This window comes from Pipistrellus hanaki (assembly GCF_964339955.1).
Source record: "Pipistrellus hanaki genome assembly, chromosome: 1".
In the NCBI taxonomy this organism is placed as follows: domain Eukaryota; kingdom Metazoa; phylum Chordata; class Mammalia; order Chiroptera; family Vespertilionidae; genus Pipistrellus; species Pipistrellus hanaki.
Genome location: NC_140503.1, coordinates 125,617,761 through 125,641,060, shown reverse-complemented (window position 1 = coordinate 125,641,060; position 23,300 = coordinate 125,617,761). Strand labels below are relative to the sequence as shown.

The 23,300-nt window shown below is 37.7% G+C and overlaps 1 protein-coding gene across 1 annotated transcript; it reads left to right on the top strand.

Moving 5' to 3' along the window:
• Positions 1-35: 35 nt before the first annotated feature.
• Positions 36-23,300, top strand: ENKUR (enkurin, TRPC channel interacting protein). The gene is made up of 6 exons (XM_084869029.1): positions 36-141; positions 397-499; positions 8,941-9,086; positions 10,476-10,699; positions 17,063-17,209; positions 22,194-23,300. Exons 2-6 carry the CDS (start codon positions 423-425, stop codon positions 22,365-22,367), a joined length of 768 nt encoding a protein of 255 aa, XP_084725155.1. The 5' UTR covers positions 36-141; positions 397-422; the 3' UTR covers positions 22,368-23,300.

Sequence of the window (23,300 nt, the reverse complement as noted above, 5' to 3'; positions counted from 1 at the left end):
TCCATACATACAGAGACAGAAAAAAAAAATTTTAGGGGGACGCCGTTTTGCACCCCGTGGCTCCCAAAGGCACACGTAAACAGTGGTGTCCATATTGAGCTTTTAAAGAACTAGCTGCGGCGACCGGAGAGGGGAAGCATGGTTTGCAGCGGTGCCGCCCACTTCCCCGTTGCCTAGTAACTGTTTCCACGGCAAACGCGCGGTCCAGACGCTCAGCAACCCCAAGAGGAAGAGAAAGGGTAGCTGTCCTCTTCCCAAGAGAGGACGGCGAGGGGTCCAAGGGGAACTGTGTGAAAGAGAGAAACCTTAGTCCCTTGAGAAGGCAAGAGAGTAGGATAGGAAAGGGGAAGCAGTGAAGAAAGGGACGGAGATACTGGTATTTTTTTTTTTTTTAAGTAGTTTGGAGGAGCCCTTTGGTGGCCATGGATCCAGCATGCCCTTCTGAGAGCATTTACAACCTCATACCCAGTGACTGGAAGGAGCCTCCCCCGCCTCCTAGGTATGTGGGCCATCCAAGATTATCGCTTAAAACAAGAATGCGGAATAATTCTTTTATTTCAGGGTTAATCAAAGCATCATATGACTTTTAAAAAGAAATAAAAAGATACTTTTGTCTCGATGAAGTAACCTTGAATGATAACTTCTTAAAGAAAAGTTTCCAAAATGTAGCTACTAGTATCTCAAAAACAGAGAGGGCGATCCAGTGCCATGTTATGTTAGTCTCCTGTAATAGGGCATGTAACTGTTTTTGTAATTTACCTGATTGTTCACACATGATATATAATAGTGTGAAATTTCTCGTTGAAAAAAATTACAATTTTATTGTCCTGTGTTAGGATAGTTCACAGTTCACTGTTTTATTTCTGACTGCTCTTTTTCTAAGGGTGTAGTACTTATTTTCTCCCCAAGATTATTGTCAAGTATAAATTTGTTTCTGAGCCTCAATTTTTTGATCAGTGAAACAAAATAGACAGACTAGATAGTTTCTAAGGTCTTTTACAGGTCTAATAAATGGAAGGAAGAGTGGATGGAAAACCAAAAAGATCTAACTCAGTTAAAAATTTTACATAGGTGATAGGACCTCCTAAACTCCCCAGTTTCAAAAAGGTCATCACTAAGTAAACATCCATTTATGCTCCTGTATAGAGACTTAGAACTTATTTACATCTATGGGGAGAAAATAAGTAGGAAATGGAGAAAATCTCGTCTCTCCTAAAACTTGGCTGTCTTTTACCGTTCTCCTTTTCCTGATTTAAGTGAAAACCACATTGAAAGAGCACTAAGTGAAAACCACATTGAAAGAGCACTAGGAGAGAAAAAAACCACCACCAACAACAACAAAAAACAGGGGATTCAACTAATTGGTTTGGGGATCATGAATAAATTTTCATTTGAATCTTTATGGCCCCTTTCAGTCTAATGGTCAGTTATTTTTACTAGTAATCACTTGGGGTGCATATCATCTTCAACAAGTTCCTATGTTTAATTTTTATATTTTTGTTATTTATACCTCACACAAGGATATTCTTCCCATTTATTTTTGAGAGAGAGTGGAAGGGAGGGGAGGGGGGGAAGAGAGAGAGAGAGAAATATTAATGTGAGAAAGATCCATCACCTCCCTAACCTCCCTAATGTGTCATGACCTGGGCTGGGGAGCAAACCAGAAACCCTTCAGCACACCCACTGAGACTAATCATTGAGCACCACCGGCCTGAGTATCTTTGCTTTAAGCACCTACATTGACTTCCATTAGTTTCTCAAAATCTAGTAAAAGTTGGAAAGGGGGATATAAAGTAAGAAGATATAACACCATTGCACAGTTTATGAGGAGTGTTCAAATTAACTATTGGTAAATGGACATTTGGTCCAGAATTCCTGTATATTGTACAAGATAAAGTTCCTCCTCTCAGTAACCTGGTAGATTGTATTTTCTATAGAGGGCTGGATTTGAATGGTATGATACTGTATTAAATAGGTGTTCTGTTCATTGGTAAATTTAAAAGCTTTACTATGCATGTAGGTGATTTTTTTCAAGAAATTTTATAGGAACAATCATTCTTCATTTGGCAAGCATTACCTGAGCTCCCATTAGGTGTACAATATTGCCCTTGGGGAGTGTTGCAGTGAGAGCACAAACTTTTTGGTTTGCTATTAAGCAGTGTGTAAAAAAAAAAAAAAAAAAAAAAAAAAAAAAAAAAAAAAAAAGGGAACTTATGCCCTAACCAGTTTGGCTCAGTGGATAGAGCGTTGGCCTGTGGACTCAAGGGTCCCAGGTTCGATTCCAATCAAGGGCATGTACCTTGGTTGTGGGCACATCCCCAGTAGGAGGTGTGCAGGAGGCAGCTGATTGATGTTTCTCTCTCATCGATGTTTCTAACTCTCTCTCCCTCTCTCTTCTCTCTGTAAAAAAATCAATAATATATATATTTTTTTTAAAAGAAAATGGAACTTATGGTGAAAGGAATAGAAGGCATCCAAATGTGATGCCACAGAACTTTCTCTGTTAAATCAGCCTACACTGTCAGGAGGAATGTTTAATTTGATGCCATGCACAAAAACCACTAATTCACAAAAAAAACAGAGTATAATCAATCACAATTTTTTCTCATCACATTAACACAAACTTGTCCTGTCTTAATCTCCTTACTGATAGTAAAAAATTACATAATCAGAAGAAATGTGTTACACTGTAAGGTTTATCTGTGTTACTGAATCATAAACCCAGCTTCAAGAAAGCTCTCTGCGGCTCTTTGCAAGACTAGCAAGATGACTGTCCAGCTTTCATACAGAATTGGATTCCTGGGAGAAATTTAAAAAAAAAAAAAATTGACTGTACTGTGATCTCCCATACATCAGCGTGTAGTTTCCTTGGCAAGCAAAAATATAAACATTAAAATATTGATATACTAAATGAAATAAATATGTTACCATATAGATATATGTAACCAAAGTGGGGCAAAGAGCAACCCTTGGCAGTTGAACTACAATATATGCTGGGACTTAAGATATAAAAATGTTAAAGGCAGCCTTGGCCGGTGTTATCAGCCCTGAGCACTGAAGAGTCTTGGGTTTGATTCTCAGGTAAAGGCATGATTGTGTTTCAGGTTCCAGCAGCTAATCAATGTGTGTCTCTCACATTGACATTTCTCGCTCTGTCTTCTCTCTCTGTTTCTGTCTCCCCCCTCCCCCCTTCTCCCCCCACCTCCTCTCCCTCTTTTTCTCCCCCTTCTCTCCCTTTCCCTCTCTCTAAAAAAAAAAAAAAAAAAATCAATGGAAAATATCCTCAGATGAGGATAAACAAAAAAAAACCAACACATGTTAAAGTAAGGTGACCAGACGTCCCGCTTTTGGCGGGACACAACCGATTTTTAACAATTTGTCCCGCGTCCTGCGGCGTTTTAAAAGCGTCCCGATTTTTGGAAAGAGGGACTGTCCCGCCAAAAGCGGGACGTCTGGTCACTTTATGTTAAACTCAATGGAAAACCATTAATCAGTTTTCAAATTTTCAGTTGCTCATGATGTATGAGATGGTTTCCAAGATCTTCACCAAATTTGCGACCCTTCTATTGATAACTTATTATTTAATATCTGTAATCATTCTTTCCCTTTTGTTGAAAGTGATATCAAATATGGCCTGAATGGTTAATTATGATCTGCTTTCCTTGATGCACAGTACTTTTATTTATGCATCCATTAGCATTATGACAGTCACGTCCTATCATTGTTTCACTTTGAAATTCCCACATGAATTAGGATTAAGTTTATTCTCGCCGATCTTACACTTGTGTAGATGATTCTTTTTATCTAAACATCATTAATCTATGGGTGTAGTTTTGAATTTTGAATCTTTCATATACTCTCTTAAACACCCCTCCCTGTTTTGTGATATTTTCAGATCTAATGTCTTTTATATCTCCACCCATCATTGAATAGAGATAGTACTTTACACTTTTTTATTTATTTTTTAAAATATATTTTACTGATTTTATACAGAGAGGAAGGGAGAGGGACAGAGAGCCAGAGACATTGATGAGAAAGAAACATCGATCAGCTGCTTCCTGCACACCCCCGACTGGGAATGTGCCTGCAACCAAGGTATGCCCCTGACTGGAATTGAACCCAGGACCCTTGAGTCCGCAGGCCAACGCTCTATCCACCGAGCCAAACCGGCCTTGGCATGTACTTTGCACTTTAATAGGCCTCTAGATATTTCCTTCTAGACTGACAATATGTTTTTGAGGATTTAGTCAGCCATCCAAATGCATCCATTAATCAGTTCATATTTCTCTACCTTATCAGTAACTATTTAATAAGAAGCTTTACTAACATCAAGATGTATATTATGTCTAAGGTATTTTCCTGATTTGTGAGTCTTATATTTTTAAAAATTATCTTGATGCCCTAGCTGGTTTTTCTCAGTGGATAGAGCATTGGACTGCGGACTGAAAGGTCCCAGGTTCAATTCCAGCCAAGGGCACATGCTTGGGTTGTGGGCTCAATCCCCAGTAGGAAGCATGCAGGAGGCAACCAATCAATAATACTCTCTCATCATTAATGTTTCTATCTCTCACTCCCTCTCCTTTCCTCTCTCAAATCAATAAAAAATATATTAAATAAATAAGTAATAAAAATCACCTTGAGAAAGTTGCTTTCCTACTAAAAAAAAAGATCTTCATTTCAGTGATCTAAAACTCCAAATGGCTCATTCAATCATTGCTGCTCTACAAATTTTTAGAAGCTCTTTGAAAGTGTTATCAGGCTCATCGGTATGGAGTTTCTAGATACATGCATTTTGAAAATGAAATATTTAATGTCATAAGCATTCAGTAGTTGTTTCCTTTTTTTTTTTTTTTTTTAGTTGTTTCCTTTTTTATGCCTTTCTAATTTTCAGTGGAATAATTCTGACATGTAGTCAGAATTTCATTTTTGGAGCTTTGCATTTTTCTTGGATTACCTTCCATTTTATTCAATTTTAATACTGTTATATCTGTATTTTCTGAAGGTTTGTAACATCTTCTTATTTAAAGTCCAATTATGTATCTCAGTTTGCTAAGCAATCTTGACTATTATGAAATTTTAGATGACATAGTTACTTTCTTCTGAGGTACTTATCTTCTTTGCTAACTAATTATAGCCAGTAATTGAATTGGGGAAAGCAGTAGTCTTTTTAAATGAATTTATATTTACAGAGAATTTAGAATATCCAAATGTCTTTGTTTTTAGCATAATGAAATTTTACGCTAAAATTCCCATTCTGTAATGCATGGTCTTGGACAGTTTTTTTAATTAGTGCTAGAAGTCAATATTCAGGTTTTTCATCTGGCTATCCCTCTCTGCAGACTTACACAATAATAATACTTATCTTCATCTCTTGTGTGTTTTTACCCAAGTGCACTCTCATGCTTATATATATTCATTCTTGACATAAACATATATTCTTATATATATACTAATAGCTCTGCGCATGAATCCATGCATCAGTAGCTCACCAGTAGCTCCCTGCCACCCTCCCATAGCTCTCCGCCCCTCCTGTAGCTCCCTCTACCCCTCCCCCTTCATAGCTTGCTGCCTTGCCCCCTCCTTTAGCCCTCCGCTGCACTTTTGTAGCTTGCTGCCCCGCTCTCCTGCTGATCCCTGATCCGGTAGTTATGTGGTCCCTAGTTATGCTTCACGGCGTAACGCCATTTGCATATCACATCTTTATTATGTAGGATACTCATTCACAGTTCATATAGATTCCAAAACCAGGAAAAGTAAACACATAGATTAAGATGTGATGTAATTAATAGAATCACCTAAAGAATGCAGAAGGGCCCTGGCTAGTGTTCTCAGTGGTTAAGAGCATCCGCCTGCAGACCTAAGGACTGAAGGTTCAATTCCTGGTCAAAGGCACATACCTGAATGGCAGGTTTGCTCCTGTCCCAGCGGAGTGAATATGGAAAGCAACCAATCGGTGTGCCTCTCTCACATCAATGTTTCTCTCTCTCTCTCTCTCTCTCTCTCTCTCTCTCTCTCTCTCTCTCTCTGTCTGTCTCCCCCCCCCCCCCCCACCTCACTTCCTCCCTTCCCTTCACTCTATCTAAAAGCAATACAAAAATATCCTTGAGTGAGGATTTTTTTTTAATGCAGAAGAATTGAAGACCTGGGAAACCAGTAACAAAAGGGATTGTTGGAGAAGATACCTTTTTTCTTCAGGATTTTGTCAGCAAGGAGGATGGCAGCTTCCACTCCATTTACTGTCTTAATGTTTGTTCATTGTGGGTTACTGATTCTCATTTAGATTTCTATAGGTTATATATAATATGTGGTATATTAGCACCTATCTCTGACATTCACATGTACCTAAAAATGTTGAGAAGGAGATATGCCAAAAATATTTCTTAAAATTAATTGTCAGGAAAGTTTGTGAATAAGTGAACTTTTGTGAGTGATTCATTTTTTAGAAGTTTATTACATTCTAGAGCAAGGTTCAAGTTCTTAAACATAGTACACATATACATCATGGTATGAGAATCTATGTATTCTCATACCACGATGTATATGTATACAAGTCAGGAAAGTATGTCAGTCTATTTGTGTTTGTCTCTTGTAATAATGATTTATATACCATGATTCAGCTGTTTAGAGAATAAGACTTTCTATTAGGATACAGGTAAAATCAAGAAAAAGGTCAAACAGGTGTGTTTTTTTTATTTAAGCAAGATGAATATCCAGTAATAATAGTAACAATAAGAATACTACTAATAAAAGTGATGATAATATTTTCAATGTATTGGTGTTTATAATGTGCCAGGAACTGGTCTGTTTTATACAATAATTATTTTATTTAATTCTCACAAGAACCCTATGATATTATCAGTTTTAGGAAAGAAGAAACTCAGGCCCAGAACATTAGGGTAGCTAGAATGAACAAGAGTTAAAGTTGAATGATTAGTCTGACAATGAAGTATATAACTTTAATCAGCTTGCACACTGCTTTTAATCTGAGTAACTAATTGGAACAAACCTAATGAGTACCTGATGCTTCAATACCATATGTATTTTAGTCTTCAGATAATTTAACATGTATTAGATACTGTTATTTATTTAAATATTTCCACATTGTAAGAAGATTTTTAAAATAATGATATCAAAGCAAATAAAAAATAATGATAGAAAAATAAAATAATACCACAAATGAGCATGAAATTCCTTGTACATGAAATGTATGCTTTAAAATATTGTAAGTTTGCATGAAGTCTGGTATAAATTTGATTCAGTGCTAACTAGAAACTGGGCAACCTACAAAGGAAGAATATGCTTCCCTCTAAAGGTCACTTACATTGTAAGTCACATTTTCCAGAAGACGAAAGCAAAGCATTAGCTGAAAAGTAATCTTGATATGAAGCCAGGATTATACATCCTCCTTGATTTGTAGAGAGGAGAAATGATGCATGTAATGTAAAAAAGATTTTAGCTGTACTTTTACATTAAAGACACTGAGTTTCATATGTCTAATATTGCTCTCATTATTGACCAGTGGTCATATGCCAAAACATAACAAAAGCAAATAGAAGCATGGATATGATGTGTCTGGAGATGATGTATGCAACTATCTACACTAATAAAAAAGAAATATGTAAATTGACCACACCTTCCCGACACCTACCAGCCAATCAGGAGTGAGTATGCAAATTAACCCACCAAAGATGGCAGGTTAGTTTGCATATGCAGGTGCTGAACACTCGGGGATTGGACTGTGTGAAGGTGTTCCACATGCCCCGTTGCCGTGGCGACAATGCAGGTGTTCTGCAACCACCCCAGCGGCTCCTGGCAGAGTATGAAGGCAGAAAGGTGGCTCCAGAGTGAAGGCAGTGCTAGCAGCCAGGGGAAGGAAGGCCCATTCTTGCACCAATCTTCGTGCACCGGGCCTCTAGTTTCACTATATTGTTTAATTCAAGGAATAATTTATCTGGTTTATACATGAGTACTGTCCAATAAATATATAAAACAAAAATATATAAATTAAGAAGAAACAGACAAATCTACAATTTTAGTCAGAGATTTCAGTAATTAATAGAACACTACAAATTAGTTTGACCTAATTGTCATTTATTGTACACTCCAGCCAACAATAGCAAAGTACACTTTCTTATGTAGTATATATAGAACATTTGCAAAGATAGACCATACTTTTTCCATAAAACAAAATTCAGAAAATTTTAAAGATTGAAATAATACAAGTAGGAAATAATTAGAAATCATTAAGATATCTGAAAAATCCCAAAATACTTGAAAACCAAACAAAAAAATCTAAACAAATTCCTTAGTCAAAGATGTCAGGAGGCAATTAAAAAAGTATTTTGAGCTTAATAAGAATGAAATCATTGCATGTCAAAATGTGTGTTATGCAGCTAGAAAACTATACATAGAGGGAATTTTATAGCTTTAAATACTTGTAATCGTAGGAAAATATAAAGGTTTGAAGTAAAATATCTAAACTTGCACCTTAAAAACTAAAAAAAGAAAAGCAAATTAAACTCAAAATAAGTAGTAGTAAAGATCAGTGCAGAAATTATTGAAATGGAAAATACATAAACATTAGAGAAAATCAATGAAAATCTGGTTCTTTGAGGAGAGCAATAAAATTAATAAACCCCTTGCCAGACTGATCAGAAAAAAAAGGGGGGATGAGGAAGAGAGAGACTGGGACACACACACACACACACACACACACACACACAGATGTGGAATCACAATTGGTGCTTCATATATGCAAAGAATAATAAGGAAACACTACTTTCTTAGGGCAAAGCTTCTGAAGACAGGGCTCTGACAATTATGCTTTATGGCTATTTTACACGGAATATAGACTTACCTAACTTAGACATGTATATCACCTTTTAAACTTTAAATAATTTTTACTAGAAATAGAAATGCTGCAACTTCTTTTAATTTTAGGTACATATCAGTTTTTAAGAGAGCTGTACAAGAGGACATGAAAAAATCTAAAACTGCAATGAAAACTATGGGACCACCAAAAGTTGATGTACCTTCTCCAAAGGATTTCCTGAAGAAACATTCAAAGGAAAAAGCTGTACCACCGAGTACGTTTTAGCACTCTTTTTAATATTAACAGGAATGTATTTTGTTACCATTCTGAGGGCTGGACCCAAGATTAAGGTGCTGTCAGGGTGGTTTTCTCCCCAGGCCTCTCTTCCCTTGTAGGTGGCAGTCTTTTCCTGTCCCTTCACATGGCCTTCCCTCTGAGTGTGTCTTGGGTTAGGGCCAACCCTAATGACCGCATTTTAACTGAAGTACCTCTTTAAAGATCCTCTGTCCAAATGCAGCCCCAATGTGAGGTTAGGTCTTCAATGTATGCACATTGGGAGAACACAATTCAGCCCAGAACAAAAGGTAAATCTAGTCCATAGACTTTTAATAATAAGTAGAGGGTGGGGCAAAAGTAGGTTTATAGTTGTGAATACATGAAACAGAGATTATTCTTGTATTATTATTTATTAATGATTATATTATTTATTTACATTACAACTGTAAACCTACTTTGCCCCACCCTGTATTGTTTTTTTTAATAAATGATAAAAATTACATAAGTTCATAAAATGCTCCAACAATGAAGAAATAAATAGTCAAAGTCCCTCGTAATTGTGATGGGGTTAAGATTTGAGTAAGGTTTTTTAAGAGAGTTGTTGCCTTTGGCCCTTAGCGGGGGGTAGGGGTTAAAATGTAAAATTATTTTACATTTTAACATATTTACAAGCCTTTTTGATGTGGCTCTGCCAAAAAGGATGAGTTGGATTGGTCAGGTTGAAGAGACTGTGTAAAATACAACAGTTTCACCTGCTGCTAATGAAGAGAATTGGTATAGAGAAATAAAATAATTGTGCATAGCAGTTATTTTAGGTGAGCTGCAATCAGGGAGGAGTGAATAGGAAACTTCAATTATATCGGTAATGTTTTATTTGTTAAGCTGTATGTTAGGTACCTTATATTAATAGTAGTTTTAGTGGAAAAAAAATAGATTCTTGGACTTTCAGTACATCAAGTTTTTTTATTTTATTTATGGTATGTGGTGATTTTACAGTACCTTTCCTCTGAAGAAACAATTGTTCATAATACTGACAATACTCATAAAAAAATTTTAAAGTTTGAACTTTTTTCAATGGGAAAGCTGAACTTCGTTGTTGAAATTTTTATAAGAAAATATTTTCATAATAACTAGTTAAAATAGTTAGCTAACATATATTTGGGTGCTTATCTTCTTCCCTTAGACTTTTATACTGTTCTTCAAAATGTTAATTAAGTTGCACTTAATTTTTACACTTATGATAACTGAATTTTTTTTTATCTTGAACATTTGAATATATTGTAATGAAACTTCAATATACTAGTGGTAACATATCTAGATGTTATAGATAGCACCAAGTAGCAATGTTTATAGTTTAATATTAACAAGGAAATGTTATATTTAACAGAAAAAAAGTTTGATCGGTTAGATACCAAAAAGCCTCCTGTGCCATTGAGGACTGATCATCCAGTCATGGGTGTGCAGAGTGGGAAAAATTTTATCAATACAAACGCAGCCGATGTCATTATGGGAGTGGCTAAAAAGCCTAAACCAACTTACGTTGACAAAAGAACTGGAGACAAGCATGATCTTGAAAATTCTGGACTAGTCCCAAAGTACATCAATAAAAAGGTAACCTTGTGATATATTAATTTTAGACCTGAGGTTCAAATAATTTAAATGTAATATTCATAATAATTGTCCATATTATAAGTAATAGTGCTCTCACTGGACAAGTTATCAAAGGGTTACCAGTTCTCATTCTTCTGAAATCTGTGTTTGGTGCAAATCTTGAAATGAATACCATATAGTTCAGTAGAGGAAAACTATTTTTCTTTCATTTTAATTTTTAATATATTTAATAATTATAACGAACATTCTCTAAAATATATTAATTTTAGGTCAACACTCATTAAAAGCATAGTCATTACTATAAATTTAAAAGCAGTACCTTTTCAGAAGAGCTTAAGATTTAGTCACTAGGTTTCAGTCTCTTATAGCAGAATGAGAGAAATGAAGAATAAAACAACTTTAGAGCTATCCATCCTATTAGAGTAATGTAGCTAATTCACATTTTTATTTCAACTTGAATGTATTCATTTGCTGTTAGTTTGAAGTAAAGCAGACCTTGAAAGTACTTGACAGTAATCTTTAGGGACCTTCATTTCTATTTGAAAAGGTACTAATCAGATGAACATATAATTTCATTGGTGAAAATTATAGAAGCTTGGGATCAATTGTTTAAATATAGATGATCTTTAAAATTAAAAAAGCTTACCAAAAAATACCTAATACAAAACCTATTTTACTTTGTATACTTCCTATATAATAAAAGCCTAACATGCAAATAAACCAAATGGTGGAATGACTGGTCAGCGGGGCGTGGGGCTGGTGAGCAGGTGGTGCCAGGCCAGCCATGGTGGGTGCCAGTGGGCAGAGGGAGGGGGTGGCGATCAGGAGGTGGCAGTGACCAGCAGTGGCAGAGGGGTGATTGGGGGGGAACCAGCTGCTTACCTACCAATGCCGTCCCATCCCCCCTGCCCTCCCCAATTGGCCCGCTGGTCACCTCCCACAGAGGGAGGCCAGACTGCAGCTTAGGCCGGCTCCCAGGAGGGAGCGGACCTAAACTGCAATTGGAAATCCCCCAAGGACTCCTGATCTGTGAGAGGGTGCAGGCCAGGCTGAGGGACCCTCCTCCTCCCAGTGCACAAATTTTTGTGCACCGGCCCTCTAGTATAGAGCATAAAGGTATTTGAAACACACATGGTAAATATGAGTGCAAAACACACATGACAAATATGAGTGTAAAACCTTAAAAAATAATAATCCTATATAATAAAAAGGTAATATGCAAATCAACTGGTCGCTATAACACACACTGACCACCAGAGGGCAGATGCTCAATTCAAGAGCTGCCCCCTGGTGGTCAGTGCGCTCCTCCTAGTGCTGCTCAGCCAGAAGCTAGGCTCACGGCTCACAGCTCATGGCTGGTGAGTGCAGCAGCAATGGCAGCAACACTAAGGATGTCTGACAGACAGTTTAGGCCCACTCCCTTTGGGGAGCAGAGCGGGCCTAAGCCATCAGTTGGACATCCCTCAAGGGTTCCCAGACTGTGAAAGGGTGCTGGCCAGGCTGAGGGACACCCCCACACACACACTGATTGCATGAATCTCATGCACCGGGCCACTAGTCTATATATATATAAAAGGCTAATATGCTAAGTGTCCCTCCCACAATCAAACCAGTCGCAATGACATGCATTGACCACCAGGGGGCAAATGCTCAATGCAGGAGCTGCCAAGCTACAATGACTTGGCAGTGGCAGTTCTAGGGTGATTCACCCTGAAACCAGAGAGAAAGGAGTCCAGTTCCTCACGGGGCTACACGATTCCACCTTCGGCTGTGGGTTATGTTGTTGCTGGGGCACTGTAACCCCCCAAACTGGTTTACTGCACACTTGCATTTGCATTCCACACTCTGTAGGACAGCAACTTTGCAGAGTGCCCTCTCATACTCTGGAACCCCTCAAAGGATGTTGGAGAGCTGGTTTCAGCCCAATCCCCATAGGCCATACCAAGGGACCCCACTTGCTGAAAGGACTCTGCTCACTCCACAGATGCCAGGGAGGGACCATGGGAGGCTGGCTCCAGGGCGTGGCCAGCCCATCTCACCCAGTCCCACCCCCCCCACCCCCCCGGTCACCTTCTAATTAATTTCCTTTCAATGTGCATGAATCTGTGCACCAGGTCACTTGTACAAAATAATAAGGTGTGGCAAAAAAGAAAGAAGGAAGAAAGGAAGAGAAAGAAGAGAAACAAAATCGTATGAGGGGCTTGTGTTGAGGTAATCCAGTAATCTACCATGAGAAGTCCCGTGCCTATTCACAATCCAACAGGAACCTTAAGGCTGGTGTCAGAGGACACTGCTTGTCCCCTGAGAAATTGTCACACTGTAGGCTAAGGCACCTTTGGAAGATGTTAGCAGGAATCTAGGAGTTAATAGCATGTGCCGAATAATTTACTTTAGGCTTCTCCGGATACTTCCTCCTTCTGTGGCCCCTGGAGGCTGCAGGTAGCCCTTGTCCCATGAGGTATGGAAAAGCAGAAATCTCACTCTCCTGGCCCTTCAAAGCTATTTTCATTCCATTATTTCTCCACCACCACTTAAAAACTCTTCTCCTTTGATAGTAATACCACCAATTGCCATATAGTCTTCCCCTACTTCTGGCAACCTTCTGCCTAAGTTGTCCACTTCAGTGTATTTTCTGCCTTGAACAGAAAATTGGAAGTAAAAATACATTACAGAGACAGAAAAATATTAAGTATGTCTACCTGTGCTTGTTTACCAAGCCATACAAACACCATATTATTGTCCCCTTGTTGTTGCTGGCTGAGCAATCAGGGCTCATGCCAGACTTACTCAACTTACTTTTCACTTATCAGTTATGTTTTTCAAAAATATCTATTATTAGTGAGTGAGGTCATAAGTCCTTTTTAAGGGCAAGATCATTTGTAAAAAGTGAGTAAATCTCTCATTTTAGTTCCAAATACGATAAAATATTTGCCCATTTGTGCAATAGTAGTAAAGGGATCATTTCAAATTTTACCTCTGCCACTTACTTAACTCTATAGTCTTGAACAAGTTATTAATTTATCACAGGGTTAGAGTGAGGATTAAGTGATATAAAATATATTAAGCACTTGACATAAGACCTGGCCATTAATAAAAATTCAGTAAAGAGTAGATATTATAATATATGCAATTATTATTATCAATAGTATGTATTATTCTTCAATGATCCAAAACATAGGAATATTTCAGATCACTGAAGCTTTTAGCTATTTGTGAGATAGCTGATTTTCTTAAAATGTATCATATGATTCCCTTTATTAAACAGAGTATGCCAAATATAATTTAATCTTTTTGATGGCACAAAATCATTATTATGACCCTAAGTAATTGTACTGAGCTATAATGAGGTGTTTCCCTCAGTGTTTTCTGGAATGGATTAGACTGTTTACCACTTCATTAACTAATAAGAATACTGTGCTCTTAGAGTTTATTTGTAGAGTGCTTGCAACTTTCCAGAACACATTCACAACTAGGATTTCTACCCCTTTTTCAGGCCTAATTGGTTGGGTTATGCTGAGGTAACAACTCCCACATTTCAGTAACTAAAAGCAACTAAGTTTTATAGTTTGCTTGTGCCACATGTCCATTGAGGGTTGTTGGAAGCTCTGCTTCTTGTCCTCATTTCACAACCCAGGCAACCCCAAACATCTCCCATCTCTATTCCAGACAGAAAAAGAACATGGTAAGTCATCCATTAAATCTTAAAGCTTCTACCCAAAAGGTACAGAGGTCACTTCCACTCACATTGGGCAAGTCAGGTAACATGCCAAGGGACCTTCAAAGGGAGCAGGAAAGTGTTGTCCTACCAAATTCCCAAAGGGAGAAAAGCCAGAATATTTCTGAATAGTTTTAATGACTATCATCTCTCTGAACAACTATTTCCTGAGAGAGGTCTTTCCTGATTTTGTTATTTATCTAAATTAGCTACTATTCTTTCTTTCCCCTTATTAACTTTTATTTTACCTTGGAATATATATAAATATATATATATATATATATATATATATATATATATATATATATATATATATATATATCAGAGGCCCAGTGCACAAAATTTGTGCACAGGGGCTAGGGATGGGGTTTTCCCTCAGTCCAGCCTGTACCCTCTCCAATTGGGGACCCCTTGAGGAAAGTCCAACTGCCTGGTGGGATTGGGTCTAAACGGGCAGTCGGACATCCCTCTCACAATCCAGGACTGCTGGCTCCCAAATGCTCACCTGCCTGCCTTCCTGATTGCCCCTAACGCTTCTGTCTGACAGCCTGATCATCCCCTAACCACTCCCATGCCAGCCTTATTGATGTGTAACTGCTCTCCTGCCAGCCCGTTTGCCCCCAACTTCCCTCCTCTGCCAGCCTGGTCACCCCTAACTGCCCTCCCTTGCAGGGTTGATCACCTTCAACTGCCCTTTCTTGCAGGCTTGGTCCCTCTCAACTGCCCTCCCTTGCAGGCCTGGTGCCTCCCAACTGCCCTCCCCTACTTGCCTGATCACCCACAATTGCCCTCCCTTACAGGCCTGATCCCTCCCAACTGCCCTCCCCTGCTGGCCATCTTGTGTCCACATAGGGGCAGTCATCTTTGACCACATAAGGGCAGCCATAATGTTTGTTGGAGTGATGGTCAGTCTGCATATTACTTTTTTATTAGATAGGATAGAAGCCTAGTCCATGGGTGGGGGCTGGCTGGTTTGCCCTGAAGGGTGTCCTGGATCAGGGTGGGGGTTCCCTTGGGGTGTGGAACGGCCTGTGTAAGGGGCCTGTGGTGGTTTGCAGACTGGCCACACCCTCCCAGCGACCCAAGCGGAGGCCCTGGTATTTGGGATATATTTACTTTTTACAATTGAAACTTTGTAGCCTGGAGCGGAGCCAAGCCTCCTGCTTTTTCCAGCTCCATGGCTACCACCATTTCTGTTTGGATTTGTTTACCTTCTATAATTGAAACTTTGTAGCCTTGAGTGGAGGCTTAGGCCAGCAAGGGTAGGTGGAAAGCTTGGCTTCCTTCTCTCTGTGGCTGTAGCCATCTTGGTTGGTTTATTTGCATAATTTGCATACTCACTCTGATTGGCTGGTGAGCATGGCTTGTGGGTGTGGCTTGTGGAGTGGAGTGATGGTTAATTTGCATAATACTCTTTTATTAGGTAGAATGAATATATATATATATATATATATATTGATATTGATATATATATATATATATATATATATATATATATATATATATAGACACACACACACACACACACACACACACTGAATGGCCAGATTATTATGATCACTGAACACATAATAATCTGGCCATTCAGTTATATCCTATATAATAAAAAAATAATATGCAAATTGTCCCCTCGACCAGTAGTTCAACTGGCAGGTGGGCAAGCCAGCTACATTATACACACACACACACCACACACACACACACACACACTGAGTGGCCAGACTATTAAGTGTTCAGAGATCATAATCATTGGCCACTCTATATATACTAGAGGCCTGATGCATGAATATTCATGCACTGGAGGGGGGTCCCTCAGCCTGGCGTTCTCTCCTTATTGGCTGTGGGTGCCACCCTCTTTGCAATGGCTTGAGGATCAATTAGCATATTCCCTCTTTATTAGATAGGATATATATATATATATATATATATATATATATATATACTATTTTATATCCTATTTTTGGTGAGTTTCTTTCACCATGGAATGCACATTTCATGAGGACAGAAATGTTGCCCTTCTTATTCACTAATGTATCTAGCACTAAGTACAAAAATATCTTTTAATAAACAAGGAATAGTTCTGTTTCTCAAAACAGTGATATCAATCACACATATTCACTAATCTCAGAGAATCACAGCTGATTAATTCACTATGAGTCCTTGTAAGCAGCCCAAGATTTTGCATTTCCCCAAACAGGTCCCAAGTCAATTTTCTCGTAAAGCAGATGTGCTTTGTATCTTTCAAGAATTGGTTTTGATGATGCCTTGAAAGTAAGTATCTTATTTAACAAGACCTTGTTGAAAGAGACCTCAAGATATTTAAGATATTTCAAGGTAAAAGCTGAAGTAGTACAAGAAATAAAGAAAAGCCAGCTCTCAGGGGTAAAGTAAGGGCTGAGTCATCAGCCAGGAGAAGGGTCTCGAAACATTCAGAAGAGGGAAGACAAGCTGCCACAAATAACAGCCCAAATGGTTTTAAAAGACCAGAATCAACTAGTTCACAATAGAGGGAAAGTCACTGAATTTCGTCAGTTTGCAGTGTTGTAAGTAAAGGCTTTAAGTCTGTACCATTTCATTGGTATGCAGACGCATTTAAGAGTGCATTCAGGATATTGATTTTTTTTTTTCCTCTGAAAAATTCTTGTAAGGATTATGGTGTCACACCTGAATATATATGTAAGCGGAATGAGGAAATGAAAAACGCCCAGGAAGAGTATGATAACTATATCCAGGAAAGCCTCCGGAAAGCAGCTATGAAAAGGCTCTCTGATGAAGAAAGGGAAGGAGTGCTGCAGGTAAGTGTCCTGTGATTTCCGGTTCTGTGTGGCTCTTTAGAACACCTCTTAAGGAAAGGTCTGGTGCCAGTGGCTAGTAATGATTGGCAAAGCAGGCACCTTGACTTTGAAATCCGATGGCTCTCTTTTAGTTAGGGTGACAACTACATGCAGCAAAGATGACTCTTCAGGGAAAACAAAAAGTTGAAATATAGGGATTATTACCTGTTTCCAATTTGGTGAGCTTCTGTTTTTTCCTGAAATAGTTAGTGTTGTAAGGAAGCCCACCTTCTTCTTCAGCAAACATGCATGCACAGAAAAAGGAGCATTTTTATTTTTATCCTCATGTCTCTGAATTTTTAAAAATAATACCCACAAAATAGACATTTCTCACTAGATGGAGCTCTAGAATAATTGAAACTCTCCCTAGACCAACATTTATTTTTCTTTTCTATAAGACAAATGTTGATGTTTTACCAGATGTAAGATTTTACATGTATTTTTCTTATTTTGAAAAAAAAATACTTAAAGATAATATTTACATCAGAGTGTTTGATACAAGATTTTATCTGAAGCACTTAAAATATTAGGGATGTGAGCAAGGTTGTATTTATTAGCTATGTACCTACTTGTATTCTTCTATAGTCATCCCATCTCTTCTAGAAGTAAAAGTAGTACTTTACCTATTATTTTTGAAAGCTTTCTACAAAGCCATTTCTAGTGACCTTTTAAAAACATAAAAAAATGTTTTCTTACCACATTTCTGTTGATAAATGGACTCATATGCATTATAAATTCTTAACAGTTAACAATGCCTCAATAATCATCAATAAACATTTTTAAAATGCCTATCTCACGTACAGTATCATGCTAAGCCCTGAAGATATTAAGAAGGGTATGTGAACATTTCTGCTGCAGGAATATTGTCATTTAATTGATGGATAAATTAAATTATATGTGTGTGTATAGAGCCTAAGTTTTATAAGTTTCCAAGGATACAAGAAGGTCATTAGCTGGGCCTGAAACTGCAGAGTAAGAGTGGATCCAAGGAGTGGCCTAAGGGCAGAGACTGTACTACTGTGTCCCTTGCATGACAGCAGGCTCCCGGGTGCCTGACCCACTGGCCCGTATGAACATGGGTGTTTCCTAATGGTGCCCTGAAAGAGGAAAGGAAGATGGAATGGCAGGGCACTGACAGATCTAGCTTTGGCCCCTCTCTCTATCTCTCTCTGTTGCATCGACCATTTTCAGAAAATACATGCTTTTATGAAAGCCAGATTTGTATATCTAAGTGATACTGAAAAATAGGGAAAGAGAAAAAGAACTTCCCTTAGAAAGAAAAAGCTCTTCCGCCCTGCACCTTTTTGGCTGTAACATATAAACTGCCCTCAGCTTCCTAATATAGTCACTACAGAATTTCTTTGTTTATCCTTTAAGTGACAGATCCTCCATCAGATGCCTGATTAGCCAGGAAGGGTAGTAGTGTAGCTACTGTGAAAACAAAGTCACTAGCTATGCTCGTGACAAGCCCTGAACCAGGCTTTCTTCCGTGGTTGAGTTGCACATAGTTCTATGACAATGCGGTTGTATGTCCCTGGGCCGCCACACTCTCCTGCTGATTCTTTATAAAATAACAGTCTCATTATACCTGGAAGAGATCATCTGGCCTAACAACCCTAAACTTCTCACTTTAGGATAAGGGTATAAAATGCAAATATATTAAGTGGACTAATTTGTTCATTCATCCATGGATTCATTTATTGAACATCTACTGTGTTCTAGGCTTTGTACCCAAACTGTAGTGAGCAAAACAAATGTAGTCCTTAGCTGAACAGGGACTAAAGTCCAGATTGGCCAAGTCCCAGGCCAGTATTTTCCCACTGCGTTATATACACATGCATAGGAATTAACCAAAGACAGCTCAGTCGGTCAGGGCTGCAGCAGGAAATAGAAGACACTCAGCTGGGATCTTAAGACTTTTGAAGGAACTATTTACAGATGTGAAGCAAGGCTAAGGGAACCGACAAGGAACACCGAGGCCCCCAGGACTAAGGACAGTGGGAATCCACCACCACCTGAGGCTTGAAGGTAACAACTGGAACCTGGAAGATGGGCCACTTGGCAGGTGTTATCACAGATGGTTGAGCCAGAACTAGTGTCAGGTAATGTTAAAAAAAGAAGTAAAAGAAAGGCCCTACCTGTCTCTCACACCAGTGCCGCCTTTGGCCAAACTGGGCAGAGACTGGAGGACAAAAGCGCTGGGGACTGGAAGATAATCTACAAAAATCAACCCACGCCACCACATGCCTAGTCACAGTGCAAGACAAGGTGAGGAATGGATGGGATGGGAGAGGGGTACAAAAGGGGCATGAAACTGAATGAAGGCACTATTTTATGACTGCTTCTCCCCATTTGAAGTTTTTCCAAAATTAATCATATTTCAGCATAAAAATAAAGGAGAGAAGATTTCAGAATTTAAAATAAGGAAGAATCACTATTGTTGCAATGGATAAAAGATTTTTTAGATGAGATAAGAAAAGTCTTAAAAAACAGCTAAGAGATTATTTCAATAATATGAAATATTAGTTACATTTAATGGCCATTCTTGGCTATTGACTTTGATCCAAACGTTATTGTACACAATGGAGGATAAAGAAAACTATCCTTCCAAAGAAAATATGGAGGAAAAAATGTAGCTGCTGTGACCACAAATAATATGGAACTATCACCCAACTAAAAACTTAATACATTTTAAAAAATAATATCATCCAACTAAAAAACAACCTTTGATATTTGTAGTGTATAAATTTCCTCTCTGCAATAGATACCCCTGTGGAGCATTGTGGGAATATATTTCCCATCTGGATTATAGCTCATGTACTATTAAGAACTACCGTATTTTTCAGACCATAAGACACACTTTTTTTCCCCCAGAAGTGGGGGGAAAAAGTCCCTGCGTCTTATGGTCCAAATATAGCCTACACATATACTTTAAAAAAAAAGTTTTTTTACTTGCCCGGCTCTGTGTGGTCTCTGTGTGCTTGCCCGGCTCTGTGTGCTTGCTGCAGCCACTGTCCATTCCTCCATGCCCAGAGTGTCTGCCCCGCTCTGTAAACCCCGAGTGGTAGAGGAGTTCCCATGTATGGTAGTCAGCCTCCATGCCCTCGCTGCAGCCATATCTCCATGTCAGCCCAGGTGCGGTGTACGGTAACTGCATAATCCAAACCGTAATCATCGCCTGTACCTCTTGGTGGCCCGTACTCCGTGCCCGGAAGAATGCCGCGTCTATTCCCCCAATCATTCCTCTCCGCCCTCTGTTGCCGTGCTTGACTACTGGGTAGGCGTACTGTAGATCTCAGCAGAACCTTTACCATAAATCTTCAACTTTATTCTAATTTATTACTGAAGTCTCTCGTTATTGTGTTTTACAGTACATTTTGTCTTTTGCTGACTGTATTTGTTAATAATGGTTCTAAATGGTTCTAAATGCTGCTGTTTACTTTACAGGGTTGATTACATGTGTTTATGACTGTGATGTTGGGTTTTAATGCACATAAAAAATTTTAGGACACTATTTGTTTCAGAATCTTTTTTTCTTCATTTCCCTTCTCTAAAAACTGGTGCGTCTTATGGTCCGGTGCGTCTTATGGTCCGAAAAATACGGTATTAAGAATTGTACTAAACCATCCCCCTCTTAAAAATTTAACCTGGATACTTTTCCTTTTATGTTCCTCCTTTCCCAAAGCCTTGATATAATCTCCTCAAAGGTTCAAAATTTATCTTTTTTTTTTTTTTTCAACCAACCAGTTCTAAGTAGTATGCCCTATCTTATCATTACTTTATTTTTTACCTAGGCATGAAAATAACTCATTGAAATTTTATTATCTCTGGGAACTTTCTACAAGATTAAATTTTTACTATAAGGGTTTATTATGAAGGCATTATTATATAAGACACTTCTAATCTCATAAACTTAAATGCAGGGTCATGATTTACAAGGACCATATTATCAAGACAATACTTTTTTTGTACTTTCAGTTTTACTTTTTTGTTTGTAAAAAAAAAAAAGAAAAACTTATGCATCCTTAGTGAATAAAATAAAGTGTTAATTTACAAAATTTCATTGCATGAATTCAATTAGCAGTTTAATACCATTTTGTCAGTGGGGCCTCAGTGTACTGTGATAAGAAACTGTAACAACACAGAGATAGAAATAACCTTTATTGCTCCTAAGAGATCCCTAATTTTGAATTGTTGGTTACTGAGAATATAAAAATTAACTACATTATTAAATTAGCATGTGTGTTACATTTAATGACATTTCAGTAATTTCTAGAATACATTAATGGAAAGTAGAGATCCCTTGGCTCTATGGAGGAGGAATTCTGATTCATTGAAAGAGACATAAAAGATAATATCTTATGAAATTGAATTTTGGTATTTTGTACAATTCCATTTAGTCAGGTGTAAAAAAATAGGACCATGCAAGTCAGAATCAAGTCTTTTGGTGTGTGTTTTTATGTTGAAGAATGAGGATGATGGTTTGAAAAGAAAATCCTAAAGAAACATTTTTTAAAATGTTTAAGAAATAATTTTCTGTTCAAAAATGTTTTTTAATGTCTGAGGATATCAATTCTAAGTTGTTATTTTTACCAAAAAGCATTTCCTGTTTACTTAGTTCTATACTATTCATAACTCTGCACGTGCATATTTGATGGTAAGACAAGTACAGTAACATTAAAAACAGAGCAAATAAATACTCCCACTGGGATCTGAGCACACAGTTGGGACAGGGTTTGGCCTCTGCACAGTATTAGTTGTTACCGTGGCCAAGTAGTTGATAAATACATATCAAATTAAAAGTCACTTTTTGTCTGTTTGGGTTTTTTTAACCTATTTACATTTCCCTTACCAGTGTAGTCTTCTCTATCATTTCGTTTACTTTACAATTTACTTTACTTTGGCCATTGACTTTAGTAGTTACCGTTTCCTTTACCATTTGCAGGGGCTAAAAAAGAACTGGGAAGAGGTGCATAAAGAGTTCCAGTCCCTCTCCGTCTTCGTGGATTCCTTACCGAAGAAGATCCGCAAGCAGAAGCTGGAGGAAGAAATGAAGCAACTGGAACATGACATTGGTGTCATTGAAAAGCACAAAGTTATTTATATTGCCAATAAGTAACAATGGATTTTTAAAGTATAGTAATTTTAACATTGAAAAAAAATGGAAAACATATAAATGAAACTTAAGTTTTTCGAAGAGGAAAATGCTATGAAGAGAATAAAAATAGTCTTTACCAAAATGCATAAGGAATGTTTAAAGATTAATGGGATTTTTTTCTTGCACAAGAAAACATTTTTTAATCACTATCAGGGTTTTCATGTATAAACTAAGATTTAATGTTAACTGTTCCAGTTCTTTAGTGTAAGTATTACTATTATGTACTTGTTTCACATAAACATTAATTTCTGAGCCCTGAAAAATAAACTCAGCACTCAGAACTTTACATTTTTCTACACTACATGATTCAAGGAACACAACATTAAACTCTTAAGTATTTTGAATTGTAAATAGTGCATATTCTTTTTTTACTAAAGTGTTTTTTGCATATTGTTTCATAGTTCCACAAACTTAACAGCATATAATCTCTGGTTGCTCTGGCATTTGCAGCGATTCCCAACTATAAATATTTTCAATATCCACAATGCATGCTGGAAAGCTTATATTTAGAGGAAGAGATATTAAGAAGATATAAAATCAAGAAGACAAGTTATAAAATGCATCATTAAAGAGAACAGCCTCTTTCCTAACAATATCTAGGGAGTGGAGGGAGGTGGGGGGGTGGGGGGAAGGAATAAACAAATAAGTAACAAGCAAACAAAAAACAACTTTGCTACTCTAGGTGCCTTATTCTATAGTTCACTTCATGTATTTAATTAAAATGGGATGTTACTTTTTTGTTGTTGTTGATCCTTCCAATCTATGAGCATAGCATGTATTTCCATCTTCTTTGATATATTTTCAGCAATGTTTTGAAATTTTCATTGTACAAGCCTTTCATCTACTTGGTTAAGTTAATGTCTAAGTATATTTGATGCTATTCTAAATAGAATT